General features: G+C 39.0%; 1 protein-coding gene across 1 annotated transcript in view; it reads left to right on the forward strand.

Moving 5' to 3' along the window:
- The window catches only part of LOC117522403 (cadherin-12-like), a 137,533-nt gene that overhangs the window by 24,177 nt on the left and 93,115 nt on the right, over nucleotides 1-20,241 (forward strand). Inside the window, 2 exon segments of the mRNA XM_034183796.1 lie at nucleotides 6,527-6,696; nucleotides 9,000-9,119. Of these exon segments, the coding sequence (XP_034039687.1) occupies nucleotides 6,527-6,696; nucleotides 9,000-9,119 (290 nt within the window).

Genomic DNA, 20,241 nt, shown 5'->3' on the forward strand with positions numbered 1-20,241 from the left:
ACAACAGGATTTATGACAGATGGAATAAGTTGCTACACCTTGCACAGCTGTAAGACTCCGTATGAAATATAGTTTATTTATACAACAGTGTAAGTAGCAACACCTGTTTTGAATGTTTATGTTTTCTTTTTTACCGTCCTCTCATGAATCATGTTGCTGTCTGCTGTGTGTGCGCGCGTGCATATGTGTTCAGTCTCCCCCCCAACTGATTTCACTCACTGTGCGTGCTGATAGGCATGAAATATTTTTTTTTTAAAGAAAAAAAGCTTCTGTTACATTTTGCTTCTGGAAACACAAGCCCGACATGTGGTTTTTGAACGTACAATGTGATCAGTCAGATCGCATCAGAGCATCAGACCGTACAGTGTGAGAAAATGAATCGTGCGCTCTGAACTTTTAAACCCTGCGGTTTTGTTGCACAGTTTGAGCTGGAGCCAAGTACAACGATTGAAAATATCGTACAGTGTATGCCCAGCCTTAGAGGGCAGAAGGCCAGTTACAAAATCGATAGAAATATGCAAACAAGGTCACATGGGAAAAGGTAATGGCAGAAGTACGCCGACTGGTGAGCGAGTGGATGACTTATGTATGGCGCATGTTTGACAAGCTTTAACATAATCAGTAATATTGGATAGCATACGGGGCCGCAAAAACCTCTCCCGAATAATCTGCACGGTATTCTTAACACCTGGGTGACAAGCAAACCGGCTGTCGTGTCCCCAACAAATGACCTCCCCTCTCAATGCATCCGGTACAAATTAGTTCCCTTTAGGACACCCAGGAGGGATGGAAACATCATGAGTGGTGGACCTGACCCTTGTCTCAATATCCCAGGTTATGGCAGAAATAAAACATGCAGGGAGACGCGGGGAGAATGGTACTTGGTTCTGATGGAAAATAGGAGGGATCCGGATCCCCTTGTTGGGAGAGTGCATCCAGTTTCTCCTTTTTGAGCCTGGCCAGTATGAAAGCACAAAATTAAAACAGCTGAAGAAAATGGCCCAATTGGCCTGTCTGGCATTTAACCGTTTCGCCATGCACAGTTTTTATGATCAGGCCACACTAAAAATGGCACTTGTGCCCCCTCAAGCCAATGGTGCAACTCCTCCAGGGCCACTTTCACTGTCAACAATTCCCGGTTGCCAATGTTATAATTATGTTTAGCATCAGATCATTTCTTAGAGAAATAAGCACAGGGATGTAACCTTTTATCACCAGGATCAATTTCAGACAGGAATGCTCCAACCCCTATGCTGGAAGCATCAATTTGGACCACGAACTGTCAGGCAGGGTCAGGAAGGAGTAGGACATGGGCTGCAGTAAAGTGTTTCTTTAGGACCTGAAAAGCCTCGTCACACTCTGGCCTCCAGTGAAATGCCTAGAGGAAGGAGGTGACGTTATGAAGGGGTGCGGCCATGGTACTGAAGTTAAGGCTGAATTTACAGTAGAAATTAACAAACCCCTTACGATTTTTAGGTGTCGCCCAATCACATACCACTGCAACCTTCTCTGGGTCCATCCAGATTTCACTCTGTGTGATCACGAGCCCCAAAAACGACACCATTGGCTTATGAAATTCACACTTTTATTGGGCAACAGGGTTTCAAAAACTGTGCACACATGCTGCGTGTGTGTCTCTTCTTCTTCTTCATCCAGAGAGAAAATCGTCAAAATAAACAAATAGAAACTGGTTCAGGAACTCATGTAGGATGTTGTTTGCCAGATTTTGGAATAATTTGTTTGCATTAGTAAGACCAAACGGCATGACCAGGGACTCGTAGGGACCAGTAGGAGTGTTGAAGACATTTTTCCATTCATCACCGTTTTATGCACAATAAATGATGTGCATTGCACAGATCCAATTTTGTGAACACTTTGGCACCCTCTAGCAGTTCAAATGTGGTGGCAATGAGTGGCAGGGGATAATGGTTCTTAACTGTAAAGTTATTAAGGGCCCCTTCACACCTAGTGTGATTTTGTTTGAATTACCATGAAACAGCGTGAAACAGTTCGAATTAGCATATTACGAAAACGTGCACGTACAATCCCACTGCGAAGGTTCGTGCATGAACACAGTGTGAGCAACTGGAGAATATGTAACCGCATTGCTCCACTGCTGTGGAAAAAATAAAAACCAGCTGGTACCTGTGGAACGGAAAAAATATAAACCAGCTGGTAAGTGTGGAACCATATCACACCCGCTGCTGTTGAAAAAAATAAAAAATAAAAACAAGCTGGTACCTGTGGAACCACATTACATCCACTGCTGTGGAAAAAAATAAAATAATAAAACCCAGCTGATACCTATGGAACCACATCGCATCCACTGTTGTGAAAAAAATAAAAACCAGCTGGTACCTCTGGAACCACATTGTGCCTCTGCTGTGAAGAAGAAAAAAAAAAAAACATGCCACCCACAAGATTCAAACCTGCACTTTAAGGATTGCCAGCCCGAAATCTTACCACTGCGCTATCGTCACTGGCCTATAAACAATGCATTAAAATGGCTGAAATCAACAAAGAGATGGATTTATTAAAAAAAAATAAATAAAACCACACACCATAAAAAACACCGCATTTCACTGAATCCCTCTTATCAAGTATGAACCGTCTGTTCCACAGTAGATGACCCATGGTCACCAATGTACAGTCATGAAATGACATGAATGGAGCAGTGCGCTGTTATCATGTCCACATCTAATGGTCTGGTGTGTTCACCTGGCCCGCGTGCATGTCCGGCCCAACACGCATATCTTGAGGATTGCGCGCCGCAGGACTGACACTGCCTCACGTAGAACAGAGCTCACATGGGTGATGTGACATTCAGATCTGATCAGTTTTGATCTACTGTCCATTGTCACCTAGGGCAGCCTGTCAATGTGTACGCCGTGCGCACGCTCGCCGCACCCCATCACAGTGATATATGGTTTTATGTATGTCCACGTGACAACAGCAAGCAAACACACGCACATCACAGTGGATAGATGAAAGTTCATGTCCATCCAAACACGGTATGTGTTTCCCAGCAGTGACATCCAGAACCAGAGATCCAACAGCAGCTGTTATGGGCGGACACAACCCCTGTCAGTCCAGCACACACACCAACACACCATCTGTACATCCATATATCTGTTGCTTTGTGTTGTGTTTAGTGCACTCTCTTGTCTTGTGTCTGGGGTTTGGGGTCTGAGTGTGTTTTTTTCCAGTCTTTTTGCCACGCCTCTTTCCTGAATGTTCTCTCAAACCTTTTCCTAATTTTCCCCTCATTACCCACTTTTTTAAGCCCTTTGTTTTCCTCTTTGGCTTTGCCAGTTTGTTATACCTTTGTGTCATCACTCCCAGCCTTCCCATAGTCCTTGCTTGTTGTGACTGGCACACCGTGTTTTTTTTTTTAATCTTTTGCCTGTTTTTTGACCTCAAGTTTTGAGCAACCTAACATTCCTTTTTTCTTCACCTTCTGTAAAGTAATAACAAATCTTATGCATTTTTCTTCTTGTTTTGATTTGGAATGCAATGTGCAGTATTCCCAATGCATTTGCATGACTCTTTCTCTCCGATTGTTCTGTCTGAGTTACTTTCATTAGTCACTTCCTCCAAACCATCAACATGTCTATTAGACCCCATTCCTACCAGGCTGCTCAAGGAAGCCCTACCGTTAATTAATGCTTCGATCTTAAATATGATCAATCTATCTTTATTAGTTGGCTATGTACCACAGGCTTTTAAGGTGGCAGTAATTAAACCATTACTTAAAAAGCCATCACTTGACCCAGCTATCTTAGCTAATTATAGGCCAATCTCCAACCTTCCTTTTCTCTCAAAAATTCTTGAAAGGGTAGTTGTAAAACAGCTAACTGATCATCTGCAGAGGAATGGTCTATTTGAAGAGTTTCAGTCAGGTTTCAGAATTCATCATAGTACAGAAACAGCATTAGTGAAGGTTACAAATGATCTTCTTATGGCCTCAGACAGTGGACTCATCTCTGTGCTCGTCCTGTTAGACCTCAGTGCAGCTTTTGATACTGTTGACCATAAAATTTTATTACAGAGATTAGAGCATGCCATAGGTATTAAAAGCACTGCGCTGCAGTGGTTTGAATCATATTTATCTAATAGATTACAATTTGTTCATGTAAATGGGGAGTCTTCTTCATGGACTAAGGTTAATTATGGAGTTCCACAAGGTTCTGTGCTAGGACCGATTTTATTCACTTTATACATGCTTCCCTTAGGCAGTATTTGTTGTGTGGGCCGCTGAAGAGGAGGTACTGCTGGCCCACCACCACCAGAGGGCGCCCTGCCTGGAGTGCGGGCTCCAGGCACCAGAGGGCGCCGCCGCCTCACGGGAGCAGCCTTGGTGACAGCTGTCACCCATCACCTGAGACAGCTGACGGCAATCATCAGTGGGGTATATCAGCAGGACGGCATCTCCACCTCATTGCCGAGATATCGTTGTACCTGGAAGGTAATATTCTCAGCTGACTGCTTGACAGTAACCTTTTGTGACTTTTGTGAGTGATAACAGACCTTTTTTCCAACGAGAGGTGGAGGTAGCTTTCCTGCCGTGTGGATTACTGGGTGCAAACGCGCCCACCTTTAATTGTGTTTTTGTTCCTCGCCAGCAGTACCAGGTCCGACACGTGGAGGCAGTGGCCACCTGGGAGTTCGGGACTTGGCGGCTCCAGTATACCCGGGGTCCTGTGGCGGAGGAAGCCGTGTGGTACCGGTCTTACCTTGGAGAGGCGTCTCCTATCTTCGAGCCTGCCCACACGACACTTTTGTAAATTGACTGTTGTCCATTTCTGTGATTGGTTGTATTCGTTGTGCACATTCACAACAGTAAAGCGTTGTTATTTGACTTACTCCATTGTCCGTTCATTTGCGCCCCCTGTTGTGGGTCCGTGTTCCTACACTTTCCCAACAGTATTATTAGAAAGCATTGCTTAAATTTTCATTGTTACGCAGATGATACCCAGCTTTATCTATCCATGAAGCCATGGGACACACACCAATTAGTTAAACTGCAGGAATGTCTTTCAGACATAAAGACATGGATGACCTCTAATTCCCTGCTTTTAAATTCAGATAAAACTGAAGTTATTGTACTTGGCCCCACAAATCTTAGAAACATGGTGTCTAACCATATCCTTACTATGGATGGCATTACCCTGACCTCTAGTAGTACTGTGAGAAATCTTGGAGTCATTTTTGATCTGGATATGTCCTTCAATGTGCATATTAAGCAAATATGTAGGACTGCTTTTTTGCATTTGCGCAATATCTCTAAAATTAGAAAGGTCTTGTCTCAGAGTGATGCTGAAAAGCTAATTCATGCATTTATTTCTTCTAGGCTGGACTATTGTAATTCATTATTATCAGGTTGTCCTAAAAGTTCCCTGAAAAGCCTTCAGTTAATTCAAAATGCTGCAGCTCGAGTATTGACAGGGACTAGAAGGAGAGACCATATTTCACCCATATTGGCTTCTCTTCATTGGCTCCCTGTTAATTCCAGAATAGAATTTAAAATTCTTCTTCTTACTTATAAGGTTTTGAATAATCAGGTCCCATCTTATCTTAGGGACCTCATAGTACCATATCACCCCAATAGAGCGCTTCGCTCTCAGACTGCAGGCTTACTTGTAGTTCCTAGGGTTTGTAAGAGTAGAATGGGAGGCAGAGCCTTCAGCTTTCAGGCTCCTCTCCTGTGGAACCAGCTCCCAATTCGGATTAGGGAGACAGACACCCTCTCTACTTTTAAGATTAAGCTTAAAACTTTCCGTTTTGAAAAAGCTTATAGTTAGGGCTGGATCAGGTGACCCTGAACCATCACTTAGTTATGCTGCTATAGACTTAGACTGCTGGGGGGTTTCCCATGATGCACCCAGTGTTTCTTTTTATTCACCTCTTTTTGCTCTGTATGCACCACTCTGCTTTTAATCATTGGTGATTGATCTCTGCTCTCTTCCACAGCATGTCTTTTTCCCGATTCTCTCCCCTCAGCCCCAACCAGTCCCAGCAGAAGACTGCCCCTCCTTGAGCCTGGTTCTGCTGGAGGTTTCTTCCTGTTAAAAGGGAGTTTTCCTTCCCACTGTCGCCAAGTGCTTGCTCATAGGGGGTCGTTTTGACCGTTGGGGTTTTTCTGTAATTATTGTATGGCTTTTGCCTTACAATATAAAGCGCCTGGGGGGGGGGGGGGGGGGGGGGGCGACTGTTTGTTGTGATTTGGCGCTATATAAATAAAATTGATTTGATTTTATATAAATAAAAGCTATTACAAGGATTTTGAACTTTACTCACTTTTTAAACACTATTATTTTGAACACAACTGTAGATAGGACATTTTCTAGTCTACATTTTAGACAGCTAGTGAGAGAGAGAGAGAGAGAAGTCCCATCAGCCAATCTGTTATATTCTTTTTTTTTCCCTTTGGTCTAGAATTAACTTGTGACTGTATTGGTTTGTATTGGTTGTTCTGGCATTTATGCTTATTTTTTAAATAAAATTTGAAATTCTTGATGTTTTGCAGAGAGGAAAAGTCCTCCTGCAGACTTCTTGCACAGGCTGTGGATATGGATACAGGCTGCCCTCTGGAGGCTGCGACTGACTTCATCATTAAGGTGCAGGACATTAACGATAATGAGCCACAATTTTCAGATGGCCCCTACAGCGCCAGTGTCATGGAAATGTCATCAGCAGGTGAGAGTTCAAAGTTTAGCTGACACTTTAAGGAACTTCACTATCTTTAATGAAACCTTCCACAAGACTTGATATTTATCAGCAGATTGTTCTTATTAAAAAAAAAAGTAATCTCAAATTAAGAAACATTTTCTTAAATTTGCATATGTGACTTTCAGCATTAAATTTCACTTTGCAGTGTGCTGTAAGTGAAGCTGTAATTCCTGACCACACCCAGACATGCATACAGTGCACTATGTCAGACGCAGTGGTCAATTCATCTCCTATTCATGTGTACTGGGGAGAAAATTTGTTTGCCCTTTCCAACTGTAGCTTTTAGACGCAGGGGCCACCAGGGGGCAGGCATGGTTTAAACAATGGGCCGAGCTGTGGCAACCCTTTGACAGTCAAACTGTGTTGCTGACGTACCACACTGGCTGTGTTAGAGGAAAAATGTTTTCACAGAGTCTGGTGCTGATACTCAATACCCCGTGATACTTAGCAAGGGGAGGTGATGGTCTAGTGGTTAAGTGTTGGGCTTCAGAACAGAGGAGCCTACGCTCAAATCCCAGCCTGACTGTAAAATCACTAAGGGCCCTTGGGCAAGGTCCTTAGTCCTGCAGTTGCTCACAGTGTGTAGTGAGCACCTTGTATGGCAGCACCCTGACACCATGGTGAATGTGAGCCATTATTTTAAAGCACTTTGAGCATCTGATGCAGATGGAAAAGCACAATATAAATGCTGTCCATTTACCATTTTTACCATTTACTGCAGGATATTAAACCATGACGGCATCATGTGTCACCAATGTAATCTTTGCGACTGTGGTCCCCAGCTCTCTTCAAATCATTGACCAGGTCCTCCTGTGTAGTTCTGGGCTTTCTTAGAATCATCCTTCCACCACGAGGCGAGATCTTGCAAGGAGCCCCAGAGCAAGGAAGATTGACAGTCATCTTGTGTTTCTTCCATTTTCTAATAATTACACCAACAGTTGTTGCCTTCTCACCAAACTGCTTGCCTGTTGTCCTGTAGTCCATCCCAGCCTTGTGCAGATCTACAAATTTGTCCCTGGTGTATTTCGACAGCTCTTTGGTCTTGGCTATAGTGGATGGGTTGGAGTTTGATTGAGTGTTTGGACAGGTGTCTTTTACACAGGTAACGAATTCAATTAAACAGGTGCAATTAATACAGATGAAGAGTGCGGAATAGGAGAGTTTCTTAAAGAAAAACTAACAGGTCTGTGAGAGCCAGAATTCTTGCTGGTTGGTAACTAATCAGATGCTCTTATTTCATGCAGTAAAATGCAGATTAATTATTTAAAAATCATACAATGTGATTTTCACAATGTATTTTATTTTTTAGATTCTGTCTCTCACATTTGAAGTGTACCTACGATACAAATTACAGACCTCTCTATTCTTTGTAGGTGGGAAAACTTGCAATATTGACAGTGGATCAGATACTTATTTGCCTCACTGTATGTCCAGGTTCTACACTATTCCTGGTCATGCTACCTGTCTGTGTCCTTGGATAAGACACTTCACTGTCATTATCCCAGTCCACCCAGCTGTAAAAGCCTAACAGCCTTTGCAGGGGAAATAACCTTTGTTGGACTGGTGTCCCAATCAAGGGGAAGTTGTAGACTGTCATTTGCTTCATGCTACAGAATCTTGGGATAAGTGCAGGAACCAACATCTGGGCCAATTGAGGACTTACCATTTCTTCTCTTCTGCCTGCACTATATTGATGGTCCATGGCACACAGTCTACTGTGCATCAAGCCCATCCACTTGAGATATGTCTGACTAATTTATGCTGTTGTCATATTGAATGAGTGTAATGTTGACAGCTTTGAACAAAGTGTTTGGATTTATCTTTAACATTAGACACAGCCATGATTTGAGTATAACATGAATAAAACAAGCCATGCATAATCTGTTATGGCATTTAAAATGCAGTGCTCCAGATTAAAGTGAGAGGTTTACTGGCCAGTTAGTGGAACTGTGCCAATCTATCAGATTGTGCTAATGGGCCGCTGTCACCAGTGCTCCCTGAGTTGAAGCTGTGAAACAGTAAAGTTGAAATTTGTATTCATGCATTTTTATTTTATTTATTTTTGTTTAATAGTTTTCAGTTCAGTTTAATTGTGTGTTCCTGCAAGGTGGATGAGTGTTATGAACCCACTTATTTTAGGTGCATCTGCATGTTGTACCCTTTAAATACCACAAAAGTGCACCTCACACCAGGTATTAAATGGAAAAAAAATGATAATTATGCAATTAGAGAACCTGTTTTTCTAGGCATGTGTGTGATTTCACCCCCAGGAACCTATGTGACCCAGGTGACTGCCACAGATGCAGATGACCCCACATACGGCAACAGTGCACGTATCAGCTACAGCATTCTTCATGGCCTGTCATACTTTTCTGTTGACCCCAAAACAGGTGAGGGGGCTTGGCTGACTGTTAGTGCCTAGTGTGTTGAGTTCGCAAGTTGCTGTTCAAGCTATGTTCCAGGGAAATTAGTCATTTTTGTGCATCTTACATTCCTCTGTTACAGCCAAATGCAATGTGATTACAGTAACACCAAACAGTGGTCATGGACCTGAAATGGTAAAGGTTATTGCACAACTGGAGACCCCCTAAGCAGAAAACAACGTCAATGGAAGTTCAAACAGTCTATATTTATAGTTAAGCAGAAGTACACTAAGATGCTGTGAGTCACATAGGCATGGGTTCAAGTGAAGTAAAGTGTGGAAGCATGTGCCGTTGCTGCGATTTGCCACATCCATAACACCAAAACATGGGTTTGGTACAGAATTAATCACTTCAAATGGCTTCAAACAGCAACAGTGCCCATATGGGTTGCAGCAAAACATGCTGATAATTGGAGATCAAAACACTGAGAACACAAGAAAACTTGTATGCACATGAGACCATCTGGTGGTGGAGTGAAGGAATTGTGATGATTAAATAGTATATAATCCAAATGTGTGAACCCAGAAGCTGCATATTCAGGAAGTAAAGCCAATAACATGCACCAGGAGAAGGACTGTAAAACTGGACTGAAGGACTGGAGTTTGCCAAAAGGCACCTGAAGGATTCTCAGACCATGAGAAATAAAACTCTCTGGTCTGATGAGACAAAGATTGAACTCTTTTGTGTGAATGCCAGGCATCATGTTTAGAGGAAACTAGGCACCATCCCTACAGTGAAGCTTGGTGGTGGCAGCATCATGCTGTGGGGATGTTTTTTCAGCAGCAGGAACTGGGAGACTAGTCAGGATTGAGGGAAAGATGAATGCAAAAATGTACAGAGACATCCTGGATGAAAACCTGGTCAAGAACGTTCTTGATCTTAGACTGGAGCAACAGTTCATCTTTCAGCAGGACAATGACCCCTAAGCACACAGCCAAGATATCAAAGGAGTGGGTTCAGGACAACTCTGTGAATGTCCTTCCTTGAGTGGTCCGGCCAGAGCCCAGACCTGAATCTGATTGAACATTTCTGGTGAGCAGAGGTGTCAAGTAACGAAGTACAAATACTTTGTTACTGTACTTAAGTACACTTTTTAGGTATCTCTACTTTACTCCTTTACTTATTTTTCTGCCTACTTCTGACTTCTACTTATTACATTTTCACACAAGTATCTGTACTTTCTATTCCTTACATTTTTAAAACAAACAGCCTCGTTACTCTTGGCTTCAGTTTAATGTTTATATATATATATTTCACGTCACGTGCGCCTGTAATCAACTTTTCTGCAGCACGGCTTTGCTTTGAACCGTGAACCAATCGAAGCAGTGGTTCGCAGATTGAATGCTTCGACCTAATGCTTTGTTTATTCTTTCTTTCGCTTAATTTTCCCCCGCTAAAATCCCAAAGAGCATACTTCTGTGAGTATTATTTACCTTTTCTACGTTAAACCGACCTGTTATGGTCTTCTGAAACAGCTGATAGATGTATTTTATAACTTAAAAACGGGAGCGACGCTAACGCATTAGCATGTCTATGGCGTTTTCAATGTTAAAAGTTAGCATTAAGCAATTGCAGCTCTCATCACGTTCGGGTGCATTTGTTTTCAAATTGTAATATTTCTTAAATTTATTTTTGTTTATATATCAATAATCTAATGATTATTATATACAATTTTAGAGAAAGAGGCAAAAAGAACCTGAATAGAAACACAACAGAAAATATAAAAGCAACTAACAATGAACATACATAAATAAATACATACATAAATAAGTGTTTCCTGTGAAGACCTAGTGACTCTTACACCTCCACTTCATCCCTGTCTTATTTAATGACAGTTTGTTTCAGTCAAACCATATTTTCAATGTGTTCAGTGATTTCCTCCAGAACTATCTGCCAAACTAGAAAACTGCTGCATCCTTGTAAGAGCAGAATACTACTGGAATGAATTTGAATAAGGAAAAGTTGTGTTGTTTTTTTTTTGTTGTTGTTGTTGTTTTTTTTTTTTCCTTCACTAAATGGATGCTGCACTCACTCCAGTTTATTGTCTGGAATAGTCCCAGATTGCATTTCAGAGCTTCTAGAATTGAAACATTTTCGTGCAGGTGGTGTTGGGGGTAATTTTGGGTTTTGGGTCTTGGGCCACATGTAGAACGAATCAGATTTTAAATTAAGCTTTCAATTCATATAGTGGCATCTACCTTTTTTTTTTTTTTTTTTTTTTTTTAAAGGTTACTTTATACTTTTATACTTTAAGTAGGTTTTGGAGCACATACTTTTTCACTTTTATTTGAGTAAAGAGGTCAAGTTGATACTTCAACTTTTACCAGAGTGTTTTTAAACTGCAGTATCTATACTTCTACTTAAGTAACAAATGTGTGTACTTTTGACAGCACTGCTGAAAATGGCTGTGCACCGACACTGGCATTATATACATGAAGACTTGTAGCTGTGATTGTTGCCAAAGGTGCATCAATATAAAAGTATTGAGCAAAGGGTGTGAATATTTATGTATTTGTGATTTCTTAGTTTTTAGTTTTAATAAATTTGCAAAAATTTAAAAAAAGCTTTTTTCATGTTCTCACTATAGGATGTTGTGAGTGGAATTTTGAAGGAAAAAAAATTAATTCACACCATTTTGAAATAAGTCTGTAATATTACAAAATGTGGAAAAAATAAAGTTCTGTGCATACTGTCTGGATATGTGTGTGTGTGTATATATATATATATATATATATATATGTGTGTGTGTGTACTTACAGTAAAACCCACCATAATCATATACTGGATATTCGCACTCACCAGACAAAAGCATAAGTCCCAGTGCTTTTATATGGTTTTCCATGTGATAAACATCGTATATACCAGTGTCGCCGACTGAACGGTCCCCTCTAAAAATGGGTCCGCCCTGCCTTCACTGTGCATGCATCTGAGACTGATTCTGAGTCTGATTCTCACCCAAAGTGATCACAGGGAATAATGTGATTATTAACCATCAGATGACAAAGTAAAACCTGTTAAATCATTCTGAAGTCAGTTTTAAGCAGAAACGAGGGTGTTTTATGCAGAAATGAGGCGATAAGTGGTGAATCGCTACTAACGCTCGGAAATGACGTAGGCGCAGCTACAGCATGTCAGACTCAGACATGCTGCTGTGGCAATCTGATCAGTCCCCTGTCTTTTATTATGAAATAATGCTGAATTTATGTAAAAATGATTGTTGTACAAAAGCTTCAGATATCTGTCGCTGAGATAGATGATGACTGGAGTGCAGTTTGAAGCAGAAACAAGGTGATAATCAGAGAATCGGGGAATCGCTGCCGATGATCAGAAATGATGCTGCAGACATTCAGAAATGACGCATGTGCAGTATAGGCAGGGTGAACCGATTTTTAGGGGGGCCGTTCGGTCGGCAATGCCGGCTTTTGTTTAACGTACTCGTATTGTCGCTCACATTGGACAAAATGTCCCGCCCCATTATAATGTATTTCATTAAAAAAAAACACTTCCGTGTTGCGGACAGAGCAGTCTGGACGTGCCCAGTAACACAAGTATGAAATGGAGTTCAGCATTGACACTGACTGATTCTAGGAAAGTGTGTATCACATTTCTGGGATTAAAGCTTTTTTTTTCCCCAAACTGTGCTCAGACATGGGACAGGGCTTAATTCACGAATGGTGATTATTAACAAAATTCTGCTTGCTGCCTGTACTGTAATATGGTGTTATGTTTCACACATATCCCTGGGTGTGACAAACCAAACCACTTTAGATCACAGCCCTCTGGTCACTGTGAACCCTCTCCATAATGAACAAAACCACAAAGGCTGTGATTGGTCAGTTTTCTGGTTTCACTCTTTCCTCTCCCGTCATATTAAAAAAAAAAAAAAAAACTGCAGTGCGCCCCCTGATTACATTTTGATCATGAATCAAATACGTTTGGCAGAAAAGTCCAGAAATATGACCAACTTTACAACATGGAGTCAGATAAAGATGGTCAAATAACCCCCAATTCACTGAGAGCAATTATACATATGTACCATATCGTTGGTTTGGAGGGTGATGATTGTATAAAGAAATATCTCTGAGAGACAAATAAATGTAGAAAAAGCTGCTGTTCCTGCTGTAAATTGCATAAAGTTGTGATGAGAATTTTAAAAGGGACAGTCGCACGTCAACGTCATTGCATGTCCACGGAGTTAAGGAATCGCAGAAACATAAATCAGGCTTTAGGATTTTAAGGTACCACTCCGCATCTGACTTAGAAAGAAGTGTGACTCTACGAAATATAATCTTTTTAATGCAAGTTTTTTTTTTTTCAGATTAACCCCTTAACGCCTGAATTTATATAGCTGTATATAAAAAAAATGTTTTGTGTGTGTTTTTGCCTTTAAGTAGATGGTAAATGTTGAGATTATTAATTACCCTTTTGCACAAAAAATAAATAGTAATTTTGGTATTTTTGTAATAATTTATGTTATAATGTTATAATAATAATACTGGTATGTTGCAAATTTTCGACAACAGGCATACTGCTCAATTTGGTATGTTGCATATTTGAGTCAAATATTGTAGCATATATGCGACAATAGGTGTTAAGGGGTTAAGTTTTGACCCGGTCATTAAATGAGGCAGATCCCGACTCAAGGTCAGGCCAAGGTCAGGCTTTTAATCAAGGAAATACGTAAACTTCATTGGAGCTGGGGATTCCTTGTAGATCGCCCGGCGAATTCCTGTCTGTAACTAATCTGATACATACAAAAAACAAATTTTGTCCGTTTTATATGTATAACAGATTTTGTCCATTTTATACATATCTTGAATTTCTACTATAACTGACAAAATTCATACACCTGAATCCATTATATGCAAGTTTTACTGTATACATGGTCAGAACTACTGGTCTGTGTGTGTGTGTGTGTGTGTGTGTGTGTGTGTGTGTGTGTGTGTGTGTGTGTGTGTGTGTGTGTGTGTGTGTGTGTGTGTGTGTGTGTAGTATGTTTATTTCCCGGTATTAATGTCTCGCTCTAGAACCTTTTGTATCATACTACTAAAGTTTTCTGTAATCAACAATATTTGTAGTCTATAAATTCAATAATATTTGGATTTATGTCTGCATAAACATTATGACTCGGTGACCAAATTCATTTTTCGTTGCTCTATTTTTCTAGGATTGTGCAACAGCCATGCTTAGTCAAAATATTTATTTATTTATTTATTTATTTATTTGAGATTATCTGATGAGTGTGCTCCAGTAAATCTGATATTTTTCTGGTAGAAATGTTTGTGTGACAAGACTGTTTGTTCCACTTCTTTGTATGGCAGATTGCGGGCAATTGTAGGGTGTATGTGATCATGACTGTTCCCATGTCATGTTGTCACACTGCATTCTTTTCAGTCACTAACATATAATTAAAGCAAACCACATTGATACACACGCACACACACGTTTGCAATTTGTTGCAGAGGTGAAAGGTCAGCAGTGCCCGGGAACACACAATGAGTGCAGGTGGGAAAAAAAATCACTGTAAATTTGGTCATCTAACAGTAACATAATGGACACTGATTATTATGTATGTGCATATTTAAAAGGTGTGGGTTTTGATTGATTGTTTACAACACTGCTGCACATTTTTATAAGTACTTTGTGAGACTGCAAAAAAGTAGCTCAGTGTGATTGGAGCTGGGTGAACAACATGTCAACCTGGGTTTGATTCCAGGTCTCACAGGTCATGACACTTGTCTGTGCCTGGGAATAAGACACACTTGTGCTCAAAAGTTTACATACCCTGGCAGAATTTTTTTTTTGGGGGGGGGGGGCATTTTTCGGAGAATATGAATAACACAAAAACTTTTTTTACTCATGGTTAATGGTTGATTGACGCCATTTATTGCCAAACAACTCTTTTTTAATCATAATGAAAACAGAAACTACCCAAATGACCCTGATCATTTGGGTAGCTTTACATATCCCTTTTCTTAATACTGTGTATTGCCCCCTTAAACATCATTGTCAACTTGGAGTCTTTTGTGGTGGTTGGTTTTGGAAGAGGCTCCCTGATAGTAAAGCTGCCACTGAATATGTCTTAAACTTTATTTACATCAATTACGAAGAAATACAAACAGTATGAGACTCTATAGGAAATCAGTATGGAGTAGACAGTTCTCAAAAACTGAGTGACTGTGCAACAAGTAGACGAGTTAGGAAAACCACCAAGACACTCAGACAACCCAGAAGAAGTTATAGGCTTATGTGGCTGTGATTGGAGAAATTGTGCACAGTTCAAATTCTGCTTTTTTTTTTTTTTTTTTTTTTTTTTGGAACAAGTGTTTATTATTCAACTTTGTTTAAAGCTTTACAACGTATAATGTTCACTTATATAACACAGAACAGAGCACACACACACACGCAAAAAAAACAAAAAACGAACAAGAATCAGAACAGAGAAAACCTTGGAAAATTTGTACATTTCAAATTGTTACTTTTGGTATTTAATGTATAGTATTTATAGTGTTGGAAAGAGTATATACATTTCCTTCTTTTTCTGCTCTACTCCACCTCACAATCTGTATTTATATCCAGTCATAGTATGTTATCAGTGGTTTCCATCTCTTTCTAAATAGGTCCATAGTGAGATTTAATCTTGCTGTTATTTTCTCCATTTTGTAAACATCCAACATCCTATCTTTCCAATGATTTGTTGTAGGTGGATCAGGTTTATACCAAAATATAGTTATAGTATCATTATCTTGAAAAGATACAGTTTTTCTTTAGCTAGTAAGTCCCCCAGGAGCAATCCAAAAACAAAAACAAGGGGGTTCCAGTCAATATAGATTTGTAGAATATTTGAAATTAATTCCTTGATTCCCTCCCAAAATATTTTAAGTTTTGGACAATCCCAGAAAATATGAGTGTGATCGCCAATTTGTCCACAGTTTCTCCAGTATAAGTTTGTTTTTGATTTATTAAATTTGAAAGTGGTAGCAGGTGTCTTAAAATATCGAGTGTTTATTTTCCATAAAAACTCTTTCCATGTTGGGCTATTTGTCAGTTTGTGTCCACCTTCACAAATTTGTTCCCATTCTTGATCTTCAATTATTATGTTCATTTCCAATTCCCACTTTTCTTTTATCTCTAAAGAGTTCTCCGACATATTTCTTTGTAGACTTTTGTATAGATTTGATATCATTTTATCATATTGTTTATGCTTGAGTGTATTAATGAATAGCATTTCCAAATGTGTAGGTTGTTTATTAAGAAGAGACCATTCTTTATGGGACATTAAATAACTTCTCAATTGCAGAAGTCTATAAAAAGCTATTGATGTTAAGCCATATTTTTCCTGGCATTGACTAAATGATCCTAGTATCTCCCCTTTAAATAAATCATTAATGAAAATTAAATTCTTATTTTCCCAGTGTTTGAACCTCTGATCTTGTTGCCCTGGTATGAAATCTAAAATATCTCTAATTTTCATGGCTCTGGATATTGACTGGGGGGCTTTAATCTTTTTCCTAACAGTATTTAGAACTCTGTGAGTGCACGTCATGTAATTATTTGAGATTTTAAATTTGTTCCATATCTCATTTGAGCAGAATATTAAAGATTGTAATGGGATTTTGGGACAATAACTTTGTTCTAATGTCAGCCATTGCATTTCTTTGTTTTGTTTTAACCATTCCATTGCTCCATTTAGTTGTGCTGCCCAGTAGTATAACTTCAAATTTGGTAAATTAAGACCTCCACAAGCTTTACTGCTGGACAGTAAAGAGAATTTGATTCTAGCCTTTATTTTTTGCCATATAAATGTAGAAATCATTTTTTGCATTTTATTAAATTCGGTTTCTGGGATACAGATAGGGATAGATGAAAATAAATATAACAGCCTGGGAACAATATTCATTCTAATTGTTTCAATCCTCCCGAAGAGGGAAAGAGGTAAAATTGTCCACCTGTCTAAATCTTTTTGAATTTGATCGAGTAGTTTTCCATAATTTTCTTTGTATAATTGGGAACTGTCTTTGGTAACATTTTATTCCCAAGTATCGAAAACCATTGTGTGACCAATTGAATTTAACTTTTTTAGAGAGTTCTATAGGCCAATTCCCTGTTAACATCATTGCTTCAGATTTCGATTAATTTATTTTATATCCCGAAATGATGCTAAAGTCATGTAAACAGTCTAGAAGTTTTGGTATTGAGGTCATTGGGTCTCTAATGTATAGTATTATGTCATCTGCATATAGTGACAGTTTGTGGGTCCTTATATGATCTGGTATACCTAGAATTGAAGATTCGCTTCTAATTAATTCTGCCAGGGGTTCTATACTAATAGCAAATAGAATTGGAGATAAGCAGCAGCCTTGACGGGTACCTCTTTTCAAAGGGAAACTTTCTGACAAGTGCCCATTAACACGAACTCTTGAAGTAGGGTTGGAATATAACACTTCAAACCAACTGATGAAATTTTCGTCAAAACCCATTTCCCCTAGAACATGCTTTAGAAACATCCAGTCCAATCGGTTAAATGCCTTCTCGGCATCGAGGCCAAGAAGCATTGATGGATGTGAACTTTGCTGTGCTGTTAATATTATATTAAGGGTACGTCTGATATTATTTATTCCAAATCTTTTTGGTATAAATCCTGTCTGGTCTGAGTTAATAAGTTTATTAATGATTTTTTGAAGTCTTTTAGACAAAATGGAGCTTAAGATTTTAACATCATTACAGAGGAAACTTATTGGTCTGTATGAGGCACATTGTGTGGGATCTTTACCGTCCTTATATATTACTGAGATGATTGCTTCTGCCCAACGTTTTGGTGGCTCTTTGACATTTAAGGCATAATTAAATACCCTTTGTAGGAGCGGGACAAGTTCCGTTTGAAAACATTTATAAAATTCCCCTGGGAATCCATCCACACCAGGTGATTTATTATTTTTTAACTTCCCTGTGATGGATTTTATTTCTTCTTTTGTAATGGGAACTACTAATCCTTTTGCCTCATTTTTGTCTAGATTAGTTAATTTGCTGTAAAAATTGTTTCATTTTTCCTGGTTTATTGGGGATAGCTGTAGAATCATAATATTCAGAAAATGCATTTGCTATCTCCCTTGGTTGAGATATAGATTTTTTTGATTTGGGGCATGCTACTTTTTGAACAATTCGACTAGCCTGTGCTTTTCTTAATTGAAATGCGAGTAATCTGCTTGCTTTATTTCCTTGTTCGTAATATTTCTGATTAGAAAAGCGTAAAGCCCCCTCCACCTTGTGTGTGAGTAGGTCATTCAAATTTTGTCTACATTTTTTTAATTCTTGTAAAACCATATCCTTATTTGTTCTTTTATGTTCCATTTCTAGTATTTCAATCTGTTCTTCTAATCTTATTTGGTTCCTCTCACGCTCCTTCTTAAGTTTAGAGGAGAATGAGATAATTTTACCCCTCAAGACTGCTTTTGCTGTGTCCCATAGAGTTGAAGGTGAAGTTGCCTCATTGTCATTAGTTTCCAAAAAATAATTCAATTCCTCTTTTATATATTGAACTGCCTCTGGATTATTTAGAAGTGATACATTTAGTCTCCATAGTTTTAAAGGTTTGTCTTGATCCAGGTTTAAGGACATTAAAACTGGTCCGTGGTCTGAAAGAGTTTGTGGTTCAATATGGCAATCTTTTATTATATGAGGTATTTGTTTAGAAACACATAGAAGGTCAATTCTTGAATGACTTTTATGAACATTTGAAAAGTAGGTATAATCTCTGACCTTTGGATTTTTTACCCGCCATATGTCAACTAATCCCAATTCTTTCAACAGATTGTTCAATGCCCTAGCTTTGGATAGTTGGTATTTTTGTTCTAATGGAAATTTATCTATGTAGTGGTTTAAAACACAATTAAAGTCTCCTCCTAGTATTATTGGTCCTTTTGAATTCATCGCTAAAATTTGAGCTATTTGTCAAAAAAAAATTGGGTTGTCCTCATTTTGGGCATATGTGTTCATAATTGTTAGACTTATTCCACCAATTGAACCAATAATAATTATCCAGCGTCCGTTTTTATCCTTCATAATTTTTTCCGAAACCAGACATAAAGATTTGTGGCATAGTATAGTAACACCCCTTTTTTTTATCATTTTCATATGAAGCGCTAAATACCTGTCCCACCCAGTCCTTTTTCAATTTTGCATGCTCTTCCTCATTTAAATGAGTTTCTTGTAGTAACGCGATTGAACAACTTAACCTCTTTAATTGGGCTAAGATCTTCTTTCTCTTTATGACGTGATTTAAACCATTTATATTATAGCTTACTATCTTCAACACTGTCATTATGAAGTAAGAGTGGGTTTACCATACACTGCATCTCTCCTGGGTGCCTCATCATCATTCCAAGCCACATTGACAATCATTTTCAATTTGCCAAGAAAGAAAAACATTGAACAAGTTGAACCTTCAAAAAGAACCTTAAAGAAAAACTTCCAAAAATACAGTTTGCTGTCCCGATATGGGACAACAAACTCCTGATGTAAACTAGGCAGGGAGGCCTGGCTCCCTGGATAAAATACACAAAGATGTGTGAGCAGCATTCCACATTCTTTCCGACCTAATGCTGCTTTGAATGCCCGGGTTTAGACAAATATTCCCTTCGTTACACTCCGACTTATGGCTTAAAAAATGTTAATTGTTTCTCAGCCTACGTGTTCTCTTATTCTTATATTGATATACATACATATATATATATATATATATATATACACGTACACATACATACACACATACATACACAAATATACACAAGCTTATGAACACAACCATACTTGTTTATATATACACTCACACTTACACATTCCTACACACGTACGCATATGAGTATTCACATGCACATATGTACCCACACAGACATATACACGCTTCTGGATACATATACACTCATACATTCTCACATATATGCAAATACAATTTTTTTTTCTCTTTCCTCCCCTTTCTTCTTTCTTTGTAACTTCTGTAGTTCCAATAGTTCAAGGGGGATGTAGAAATCTTGTCTTCATTTTAGACCTCCTCAGAGTAGGTCACAGGTTTTATGATGGCTCTAATGTC

The sequence above is a fragment of the Thalassophryne amazonica genome, chromosome 12 (genome assembly GCF_902500255.1).
Source record: "Thalassophryne amazonica chromosome 12, fThaAma1.1, whole genome shotgun sequence".
Lineage (NCBI taxonomy): Eukaryota > Metazoa > Chordata > Actinopteri > Batrachoidiformes > Batrachoididae > Thalassophryne > Thalassophryne amazonica.